At 40.0% G+C, this 12,282-nt stretch overlaps 1 protein-coding gene across 1 annotated transcript in view; it reads left to right on the top strand.

Annotated features, from left to right (window-relative positions):
• The window catches only part of rbks (ribokinase), a 61,458-nt gene that overhangs the window by 8,654 nt on the left and 40,522 nt on the right, over window positions 1–12,282 (top strand). The window contains exons 3-5 of the mRNA XM_006799388.3: window positions 10,517–10,649; window positions 11,655–11,718; window positions 12,032–12,094. Coding sequence (XP_006799451.1) covers window positions 10,517–10,649; window positions 11,655–11,718; window positions 12,032–12,094 — 260 coding nt within the window. The remainder of the gene's footprint in view (window positions 1–10,516; window positions 10,650–11,654; window positions 11,719–12,031; window positions 12,095–12,282) is intronic.

Below are 12,282 nucleotides of genomic sequence, written 5' to 3'. Positions count from 1 at the left end.
CTTCAGCACAGAGGACAGCCTGTTTTCATGAAAAATCGGTTGGAACTTGTCTAATTTAAATGAGACAATGTGTGGCAAGAAGTGTCATTTGTGCTTTTACAGTGATTTGTAATTGATGAATATCTTTCCAGCTTTATCAAAATTAAAAACTCCCTGGCACATCCAAAGAGTCTCACACAAATGCTTTATCTCATCATTATATATTCTGATGAGTTTTAAAGTCATTCTCTTTAATTGTTTGCAGTAAAAAAAATGCTGTAGGGGTGAAGCAACAAGATCAGCTAGAAAAGAGAGCATCTAACTGGGCCCTGTGCTGTGAAGCACGTTCAGCATACCCAGAATATCTTTTGCTTATCTGGCTTCACTTACTCGAACCAATCAGGTTAAGCGATCATAAAAAGCTAAATTTTACCACCTCAATAAGTGAACATAGGGTCCACCTCAGGCCTGCCTCTGGTTTTACAACAGAAAGGAAACTAAAATGCTGAAAAATATGACAAGATTAAACATATTGTACTGAAAGCAACAAAGCTGCTGCAGACAAAGCAGCAGAGTGTGCTGTGCGAGAGAGCGTGAGAAAGGAGAAAAGTATGGAAATAAAAATGCTCTATGAACGTGTGAGCACTTGACGACAAAAGAAAAGTTGGAAAAAAATGTCGACTTTGTAAGTTAATGCTTAAGTGAATCTATATTTCCTACTGATGCTCTTTTTGAAGGACAAAAACTTGATTTAATCTTTTAATATCCACACACTGAAGTCCGGGTGATCTTCCAGGAGTAGTGACTCTATTTTGCAGTGATCTGAATTATTCATTAGGCAGTGATTACATGCTTGTCGATCTTTTACCTCGAGCACAATCTCCCCTTGAGCAGGTTAGGTCTGCAGTGTAAGTTACCATGGCGATGTGAACCACCTGCATAACAGAGAAAACTCTGGGTTAAAGCCTGAAGTTCCATGGAGAGGACCAAATCATGCTGTGTCGTATAGACCTGCAAACACAAATGACAGATTGGTTGAAATGTGTGTAGTAAATTAGATTAATAATGTTTATGATGACTTAGTTTCATACAACTTGGATCATAAAGAAGCAGACAGAAATTATGGATGCATGTATTAGCCTGAATTATGCATTACAAACTTGATGGTCAACCAAATTATGAGTTTCCATGAATCAAAATCGCTATTTATCCCTTCCTCTAATTGGCATCATTTTACAAACAAATGAAGGCTTTTAGAGCACTCTGAATCCTAGGTTCACATGTACATACAGTATGCTCATGTTTATTAGGAGCATTCATTACTGTAATAATACATATGTGACCAAAAATAAAGAAAATCAGAGTATGTCCACTTAATTCCTGGTCTAAAAGGTGGGACCATCTGATGGTAAATTCAAGTCAAACTGTGCAGATGATCTGGTATAATTCCTGCTTGCTAAAATGTCAGCGTTGCATCATCCTCGTACGTGGTGAAATTTGTTGAGCCAAGTAGGATCCATTCCCACAATCATTAGTCATCAACTGCAGCACAATGGGTTAGTTTGAAACAATTTGTCATCCTCTTTTACCAGAACCTTTGCAAGCAAATGACACAATCTCAAAAGGCATATAAATCAGCTGTGATGGCAAAAGTCTCAGTGGGCTCCAGCCAACTAAACGTCTTCCTCTCAGCGTGAAGAAGTGTGGAGGTCGCGCAACAGTTTGTGTCATGCTGCGTCTTTTATATTTTTATGTGAAAAACATGACTGACAGGTGAGGGGAGCAATAACTGTCATGACTGTCACCTGCATGCCAGCGACTGAAGCTCTGAATAAACAACAAACAAAATATGAGCTGCAGAAAAAGTTTCATAGCAGCTTTGCACAAAGTTGTCGCTTGACTGTCCACACTTATCAGAAACATGCCTTCTCCTACTGCGAGTTTTTTTGGGAAAGGAAAGGCACTTTTTGGTGGCTCATTAGCAATTCAAGCAGTGACTTTCTGCTTTGAAGGGCAGGAGATGTCAATTAAGGCTCTAATAAGCTAATGGGAAATGGCCTGTTTTTGGTGGCAGGGCGTGTGTGTGTGTGTGTGTGTGCGTGTGTGTGTGTGTGTGTGTGCGTGTGTGTGTGTGAGTGTGTGTGTGGTGGGGCTTTTTTGGATGGAGATCAGAATGTGGATAGGGGAATACATTTGCAGCCTTTCAAAGTGATATGCATGACTTTGAAGTTAGAAATCCAGTTGTCTTGAACAGTCAGTGTTTGGGTGGCAGTACAATTAACTGACAGACAGCAGAGGCGCACACGCACACACACATGCTCCTTTTCTTTTTGCTTCTGCCATATAAACACCCAAATGTAAGGCAGATTTCTGCAGTGTTTCGTTTCAAATGCATCCATCAGGCTGTGCATGTTGTTAGGCAGTAAAAGGTTGTGTTTGATTGTCTGCAATCTGCAGCGCACAGAGAAGAGGTGCAGAGCAGTTCAGGTTTTGAACCCATTGTCAAAGCCATACAGTGCCCCCTGCAGCTCACTGAGGTATTGTTATTATTTTTTATTTTAGCTTTCATTTTTAGGCTATTGAGATCAAATTCCTTTCATAAGGGTGAAGTGGCCAAGGTAGAAACCATACAAATTCAAAACATATTAGAAGCAAATATAATGTAAGATGCAAGATATACAACATGATGGTCTAAAGCCTGCCAAAAGAGATACTAGTGGCCTCTTAAGAAAAATACACAATATGCCCTCTTCAGTACATTTATTATGATTCTTTTAAATTTAACAACACAAGTAACCATAATCCAAGGTTCAAATCCAAGCTTAGATTTTTATGAAAAATATTGCACGTGCAAGGTGAGTAATAAGAAAATGCTGTTTTCCCTTAAATATCATAACCTGGAATAAAAAGCATGTTAGACTGCTAACTTACCCAGCATTGCTTTATGGATAAAAATGTAACAGTGCTTTTTCCTGTGAGCAGTCACTAATGCCTGACTAAGTAAGAAACAGTTGTAAAGGAAAAAAGAGATTCACAGTAGACTGAATCAACACTCTGTAAAAATGATATCACCAAAAACAATTATCGGCAGGAAAGGAGCTTTTTTTTTAGGAGTTATTCTAAGGAGACAGGAGCCTGAGTATCCTAACATTTTCATGGATTAAATCCAAAATACACCACATGTCTCGTCCTGTCAAAACAAATTACATGGTTTCTTTATTGTTTTTACAAGGGCTCATGTGTTGTATTGTAAATTTTATGCTGAACTTCTTACATTTTTGCCCGGATAAGTAGCGTCTATTTATATTATTTAAAAAAAAAAGAAAATAAAACCAAAACAGCACCAAAAACTGAATTAAAATCCAATTTCAGAATACAACTGTAATAAGTTGGGTTATCTTTTTTGTTTTTTAAATGACTCATTCAGTCAGTTAACTGCCAAATTGGTCTGACAAAAGGTTTTGGTGATCATTGTCTAAGATATGACAGGATACACTTTATCTCAAAAGTTGGAAAATCCCTGTTCACTGCAGCCAAAACAGTAAAACAACAACAAAAAAAACCTTAATAAAAATAGGGTAGCACTATAAAATACAATATGAGCAAAAAGTAAAGCAAAAAGGGGGAAATACTCAAGTTAAAGCTGAAAGAACTGAATACAATAAAATAACTAAAAAAAACATAGAATGACTCGAAGTAAATGAATAAAAACTGTTTAATAAATGTAGTAGAAACTTAGATGTGTAATGCAATAACTCTGTTGCTTTCTTGATAGTAGGAATTTAAAGAAGATGTCCTAAAAAACTGTATATAGTACAATAACATATCTTTTTATGTATGACTTTATTATTGTTCTCACATCATTTTGGGGGACGTTTGGCCAACACCTCTCAATGCTACTTTAGTTAAAAAGATGTCTGGGTATTTTTCCATTCACAGCTCCTATAAAGTCCCATCACAGCACTTTAGTTGGGTTGAGGTTTGCACTTTTAATTGGGCCATGGCAACAACTTGATTCTCTTTTTCCAGCTGTTCTGTTATAGATTTGCTGCTGTCGATTCAATTTCTGCCCAGGTCCCGTGGCTGCAAAACAACACCAAATTATCACCCCACCACCACTGTGCTTGACAGATAGTATGAGGTGTTTGTGCTGATAAGCTGTGCTATTTGTTTTTGCAAATGTGCCATTGGACTTTATGGCCAAACATCTCCATTTTGGTCTCATATGTCCAAAGGACATTATTCCAGAGGTTTTGTGGTTTGTTTAGATGCAACTTTTTAAACTTAAGCTGCCTTGCCGTGTTCTTTTACAGAGAGGAGGTTTTCTACTGGCAACCCTTTCAAACAAGCCATAATTGTTCAGTCTTTCTATAAATGTACTGTCATAGTCTCATAAACTTTAACATTTAACATGCTAACAGAGGCCTGTAAACTCTAAGATATAGCTCTTTAGATTTTTTGTTACTCTGAGCATCCACTCTGGGGAAGATCAGCAGCTGTCCTGAATGTTTTCTTCCTGTAAATAATCTTTTTCACATAGACCGATGGATGTTACATTGTTTGGCATAGCCTGGTGGTGGTCAGAGGGCCCGGTGGCGCCAGTGTCCGGCAGCCTCGCCTCTGTCAGTGCGCCTCAGGGCAGCTGTGGCTACAATGTAGCTTGCCATTGCCAGTGTGTGAATGTGTGTGTGAATGGGTGAATGACTGAATGTAGTGTAAAGCGCTTTGGGGTCCTTAGGGACTGAGTAAAAGCGCTATACAAATGCAGGCCATTTTACCATTTTGTAACCTTTGCCTTATTTCTTGATGGGCAGCAGCAACTGAAGACCATTGGTGATATCTTCCTCCTTGAAAACACCAGACCTGCAACACTTAATACATTTCTGTGAAAACAGTAAGAATGTACTTCATTTCTTAGCAGTCTTGGAGTTACTGAGAAATAATATATATTACATTACTGTTTTTTGTAAGTAATACTTAATGACTCCCTGAAGAAAGTCATTTGTCACACTTCTCACTGATACCCTACTCAGATGCATTGTTAACAGTTAATAAAATCACAAATCTCTACCTTAATGAAGACATGCATACAATCTTTCTTGGAGTGTTTAAGCATTAACACAAAGCTGTAACACACAGCAAAGTTGAAAGCCCAAAGACGCTTCAAATTGATCGCTCTAGCTTTTAATGGTAGAAACGGATGCTTCTTTACAACAAACCTGAGTGCTTATTGCTGCTTTTGTTACTTGCTGAAGAACAGGCTCCACTGGGCTGGAGGTTAGCAAGCACTCAGCTTTTAACATCACTCATCACTCTGTGCAAAAGGCTCGAGCCAACCTTCATGTCTTTAATTTTGCTTAAATAATAGGAGAAATTAAAGAGCCGTACTACCTCAGCCAGCTTTGCCTGTTTCCCCTCCTTAAGGATGGGTTCTTGATAGACATTCTCCACTGAAACCATTTCTTATGAGGCTTCAGTGCCATAGGAATCTCTCAGGTCTGTGTCAGGCCTTGAGCACATTTTTTCAATACTGTTCATCTGCTGTAGATATTTTTTAGTACTGCTACTTATTATGCCCTCCACTTCTCCACTTCCCTGAACTTTTTAAGAACACATTGCACACCAGGCAGAGGAATGCCAAATGTTCAGCTATAGTTCTTAGTAGCTGTAGATACAACTAAAGGAATGGGAACAACATATATGTTTTTTGTGATATTCTGCTAGTAACAAATTGCTTAAAGATGCCATTTAAAATGTCAAAATTCAAAGGATAACAATTGAAAGACCTTCAGAAACCCTGGAGAGTTCTTGCTTTAAAATAGTGTCGCTTCTTGGAAGCCAAATATAACGAAATGAGAGCTGGGTAAGGCCTACACAGGAATAAAAGGATGTACATTTAAGGTTTAAGCTAAGTATATGAGATGAGGAAAAACATATGTATTGCTAAACTTTATGATGATTTGCTAGAATGTCTAAAGGTTATTACTAACATGATAATTTTATTATTTGTATTTCCCGTGTTCTGAAATTGTTGGTTTGCCAAGCCTGATAAGTGGCTCGTTATAGCCCCTGATATAGACCACCACGTAAAAAATGGCATCACACATGTGACTCCAACAAATGGTGCGACCACACAAATATAAACACCCACGTATACTCACACACTGCACCTCTTGTTAGTGGAACATTTCGCCATGTCCATGTAAGGTATGCTGTCCTTACTCAGCCTGTTCTTTGTTAAATCTGCTCACCTTGTTCTGATTTACTGGAACGTCAGCTAAAAGGGCCTTTGTGGACAAGGAGAATTATATAAGATGAGCACATAATAGTATCCTCTGAGCCATGCGTGAACTTGGAAAAACAACCACTTGTCTGAGTCATAATAAGAGCTGAAGGTCATTACACTTCAGTTAAAATCTTTATTAAGTTTAGTACAACCACCCAATATCCACTGTTCTGTAGTTTAATAAAGTTTCAATTAATAAAAATGAAAGCATGACCTCCCTCATCCTATTTTGCAAGTTCACTTTGGAAGTTGTGCTTGGAACTGGAAAGACATTTCTAACTTTTCCCAGAAAAACCCCCAGAAAAATCTAAACAAAAACAGCATATCAGCTTGTTTTTGTCCATGTCTGCTTCCCCCCTGTTGCTCACCAGCAGCTGAGAAATGACTTTAATGGAGATGGAGGGAGAGGGAAATGAGGGCCAGCCTGAAAGCAAACACTTCACGTCACTGCACACCTGCTTTTGGCCTCTTGGTTCCGTGGGAGAAAATGCACTAAGGTTGCACTTTAGCACATAACCGCCCTGTTTGTTTGGTACACTCACCGCAGACAACAATAGCTAAGTGTCTCTCTGGGCTTGAACAGGCGTGGGTGGGTTTATTTAGGAATTTGGAAATCTGTTTATCTTACCTGTCACTCATCCGGCTTCAGGTGGCTGTCGGCCAAATGTGGAGTAAGACCGTCATCCACAATAGTTAGGCTCATTACTTATTTATTCATTTTTTAAACAGTTTTTGGAAAGCCAAACTGGCACTTTGTCACTAACATCAGTTTCCTGAATGTTTTGATTAAAAAGGAAATTTGAGCATTGATAAGGGACCTTTGTAGGAAGGATGCGGATTAATGCTCTTCCACACATCCTTTAAACCGTTCAACACAACAAGAAATGTTAGCCATTTCACTAGCTACACCACAGTATGACTCAGTATTATTGCAAAAATAACTGTATGTTATAGATGCCTGTTGCCACTGTTAAGTCATCCATCTGTTTAAGCTTTGACTTTAGCTTTGTAACCATCACCATCTCAACACAACAACACAGGGTCAACAGAGAGACATGGATACCTGTTAATTAGTGCTATATAACGGATTAATAAAAACCAAAGATTTCGCCCAGCAAAACTGGAAATCTTAGACATCTGTTAGTACAGTTAGAAAGTAATATTATTTGTCAGGCAACTGCATCCAAAATGCACCAACACTACAGTCATGGTATAGCGGACCAGTTCAGTGACTCTAGTTAACAGAGGTGAAGCCTTACAGAGTCCGAAGCGATAAGTAAAAGTCCTAATCCTAAAAATGCAAACCTTAATAAAATGTAAATGCACGAGTTATTGAAAGAAACCATCAATCATGGACTTTTTATGAAGGAAGAAATGAACTGTAGAGACCAAAACTACTTTTGTAGCAGGCTTTAAACATGTTAAGTTTTAGTCAACAAAATTCAGAAAAAGTCTGGTATGTTTGTTTATTTACTACAATCTGACATTTTTATTTGCCTCTACCATCTTGTGCCATCCCTTTAAATATTATTGTTGTAACTCTATTGTAAGACTTGCACAAAATGCGCTTTCAATGCAGCTATTTCACTATGGAGTTATTACATTTATTTTAAAGTGTTGTGTTTTGTGTTGTAGTTTTGCCATGCATACCATACATATCTGTTTTTTGGTAATTTAGAATAATTATAGGTGGTTATTTATCAGGGGCAAAGTTTAAGAAATTCCAACTGGTAATACAGCAAAAACAAAACACTGTAAAGGAGGCTGACTCACAGTCATTTAGACGTCTCGGTCTCTGTAAATATTTGCATCAAATCTCCATGAAACTGGCTAAATAAAACTATGGGGATTTCTGTATTTTTTATGTTACTCTGGTCTTCCACAAATGCCTCTTTGGACACTTTTTATTGATGCTTTCCCCTCACTCCAACTGGCTCCAGAGCCTAGTTCTTTTATAGGTTACATCTGTTAGGTTAAGTTTTCTCTCTCACCACTGTCACCAGGTGCTGCTCCTACAGTATCACTGAGTTTCAATTATGTTTTAAAGCACCCTATGATGACTCTTGCATTGCTTTGGCACTAGAATTTAGAGTGGACTTTTATTTTTGCTCACTTCCAGCTCCTTATTTTTATTCCTGTGTTCTAATTAGAGTAGCTTTGAGTGATTCACACTTTGAAATAATCCTTATTGTTCTATTAATGCATCTTGCTACAGCACCTCAGTTCATCCAGTCTGAAAAAAGCCCTTTTAGATCCTCTCCCTTTGAAGGTCACTCTCCCTTTAAGCCAGATGTCTTCTGATTGGCTGCCCCTGGTATGTGCAACATTTGAACAGGAGGTGGGTGGGGCATCTGTGTGCCTTAGATGACCTTATAAGGGCAATGTTCCCAGTGACAGTGTACAGAGCCAGGAGGGGAAAAAAACTGTGTGAAATTAATGGTGCATTCCTGAATTAGTCTGAAATTCCATGTTCCCAGTTGAAATTATTTTGTGGAACGCCCCCTGAACTCAGGTTTCCCACTCGGACAGTCAGAGCAGACTGACAATGCATCAAGTTAGGAATGATGGCACCCCTGAATGTAAACAGTAGTAGAACTGTACACTTCTGCTTATCCTTATCATCTGTGATACATTATATAAATATGGATATAGGTATATAGATATTGCAAGGTTTTGCAAGCAACAAGTTAGCTTGGCTGTCTGACATCAGGAGACAGCTTGCCTGGGCTTAAGGTGTGTTTTGGTTTGGTAATCTGTGCAAAGAAAACAAAGTCTCTGAATGGCACATTGCGGTTCAGAGGTGGTTTTCTGTCAAACTGTTTCTGGGATTGTCTTTTGCCACTGTGAGCTGTGAAACCTCGCGGTGAGCCTCTGTGCTACCAAAACAAACTGTCTTGATGGCAGATGACATGACTGCCTCCCTTTTCTTTCTAGCTTCTGTATTATAATGCTGACTTTGTGATTTTCTTCTTTCTGCCTTTTTTGCCTTTAGGCACAAAAAAATCACTTTTCAGATTTCTTCTTCTGGGTTTTTGACACGTGATTAAAATATGTGAGTGTCAGTGCTGTTCTTATTCAAGAGTCGCATGGTGGTGACACAGGTGGGAAACTTTTTAAAAAAAGATTTATGTGTGTGTGTGTGTGTAAATGTGTGTGTTTTATGTGTTAAACCTTTGTTCTGTTTCCTTCTTACCACGTTTTAGCCTGACTGACCTTACATCCTGTTATAGCCTGGGGTATGTCAGTTGTTTTCACATGGTTGTGCAAAAACAGCAGCATTTAGAACAACCTCTAGTGTTTACCACCGGCTTCTCGGTTACTGGAAATCCTGGGATTGAGTGAACTTACTGTAACAGCACACCTGCCACAAACACGCTGACATACACACACAAATGCGCACAAAGGCACAAAAAAGAGCAACAACAGGGAGGAAAACAAGTTTATGACAACATTTTGCCACCCGCAAACCCTTTGGCCTCAGTCCAGCACTGCCCAGAGCCAAACCGCAGAGTCCTGACATACAACATAAAGCTGCCTGCTGTCTATGCACTGTTACTCATTACCCATTCTGGCTCTGTGATTGGAAGAATTAGGGCACAGACAGCTCCTCCTGAGGGCACCCACCTGTGGCATATCAACCTCGAGGGCAGGGGCTGGACTTGACCAAATCTCATGACTCAGGCGTTACGTGCACAGCCAGTGTCAAGTTGAGACATCTGTGGGATTCGATGGTTGCATCATTTGCAAATTTGGAGACACTTGTATTGGCACATCTGGCTGAATGTCTAGGTACAAAAGTACATTTTAAATCTATAAAGCAAGTTTCTTTTTGAAAACAAGACAGGGAAAAAACACTGAAGGAAACAAGTTTCCATTCATTCCAGCAATGTTTGCATTAAGTTGACCTCTCAGTGAAAGACCTTCAAAAGATATAATCCTCAGCAGACTCTACAAAAAAAACTTTTGTTTGTGTGGTTTTGCACACTTTGCAGTGATAAATAAATAGCTTAACTAGGGAAGGATTTGAGCCCTGAAGGGTTTTATTCACATTTTGACACTCGCAGTGCCAAACAAAACAGTTTTTCTAACTTTGATGGAAGGTTTTCCAACTGTTATGTGCAGTATGAAGAGATGAAAAAAACCAACCAAAGCATTCCTTCAAGTAGAGGAATCCTTCATTTTTTATTTTCCCAATCCCATGAGGGGTTTCTCTTTGTAAATACTGTAGTTACACACTGTGTTTTCTCTCAGCAAGGCGCCAAGGCTACCCAAAGCAGGGGAAACCATCCATGGTCACAAGTTCTTCATCGGTTTTGGAGGAAAGGGGGCCAACCAGTGCATACAGGCTGCCAGACTTGGAGTCAAAACTGCTATGGTCTGCAAGGTATGGCACCCCAGTCAAAGTTTGGAGTTTTTGTTGGATTTTAGCATTAATATGTGTTCTCTCTTTTTAAAAAGAAACACTTTTTCTTGTCCACCCTTTGGCTGGTCCACGTCTTACTCAGTGCAGATAATCAGCCATCAGCTACCAAAGCCCACCAACTATTTAACAACTCTTCAAAACCTTTTAGCTTCGTTCACACTTCAGTCATTTCACTCCATCGACTCTCCATCCTTCATTTTCTCTTGATCAATACCGTACCACATGCATACGCCCACCTACGCTTGCGCGCCTTCAAACAAGCTTATTCCCATATCGTGCAACCCTGAGTCTCCAATCAGTAAGCTCAGCATGGCCTTTCAACCTGAGCACTAAAGCACCAAAGCCCCACCTCTGTCAGAACAAAGAGGCCCGATCGATAACAACCCAGTGCGGGAGGAGCTCTCCGGGCATGGGGAGAACCCAAAAATAGACACCCGGGCTTGTCAAAAACAGCCAAGATGGAAGGCCGCTCTTCAAAGAGAATGGGGCCAAGCAGCCAATACCATCCCAACCCATCATCACAGGCAGTTAGAAGTGCCCGCATTTTGGCACGTTTTTTGGAAAGCGTGGGTTCGAAGTAAGCGCCTCGGGGCAAGGTGGGGACCCCTTCCACAACCCAAAGTAGCTACAGATGTGGACATCCCAGAGCGGATCAGGGGAAGAGGGGCAGGAGGGAAAGAAAACGAAAGCGAGGTGGGCATGAAGAGGCGTGAAGGCGGGGTTATCGTGTCTTCAAGGCTTGGCGCAGCTGGTCGTGTGTTTGCGCGTGTGTGCATTTGTTGACTTTTGTGTGTTCGTTTTTGCACATTTTCGGCGGCGGCACCATGCCAGTATGCTGGCAGGGCACACGAAAATCCAGCCCAACAGAGATTTGAGTATACCACTTTTCAAAAGTTGCCGCTAACCAAGTCTGACCCAGCTTGACACTCTCTTTGTTGTAATCGTTTTGCCTTCAATCTTTTCTAGGTTGGAAAAGACTTCTTTGGAGACAATTACATCCAGAATTTCAAGGACAACGGCGTCCACACAGGTAAGAAAGAGGGTTTTTCACGTTGCCTGCCAAATTGGTTTCCATTTTCATGGTGCATTGCAAGAAGTTCACATTCAGAGCAAACCTTTTTCAGTCTGCATTTTGCCAATTCTTTTCAAGGTTTTTTGGTTACACTGGCAAGTTCTCCCTATTGTTAAATCATTTGGCTTTGTTAATACTGAAGCTACTGAAGTTCTGCTCTGAGTTCTGACAGTTAGTAGGGTTTCTATTTTAACATTTTACTTGCCAGAGGTATGTATGGTGAATATTCCATTTTGCAGGAACAAACAAATACTTTCATTCTCTGTTGCAGAATTTGTGAAGCAGAGCTCTGATGCAGTCACAGGAGCTGCCTCCATCACTGTCGACGATGCAGGTAAATTCTACCGCTAACCTACAGCCTCGCTCGCATGGCCTCCTGTATGTACAGCCTAGAGTGCATGCGGGCCTGTGAGTGCACTGTTTTTTTTGTAATACACACACAGGACAGCTCAGCCCACTGAGTCACTACTGCTATAACACCTGTTTATAGTCATAAAAACACTTGGACGAACAACAGCATCA

This window comes from Neolamprologus brichardi, chromosome 19, assembly GCF_056152115.1.
Source record: "Neolamprologus brichardi isolate AB-2024 chromosome 19, ASM5615211v1, whole genome shotgun sequence".
Taxonomy (NCBI): domain Eukaryota; kingdom Metazoa; phylum Chordata; class Actinopteri; order Cichliformes; family Cichlidae; genus Neolamprologus; species Neolamprologus brichardi.
This window is presented reverse-complemented; position numbering and strand designations above follow the sequence as displayed.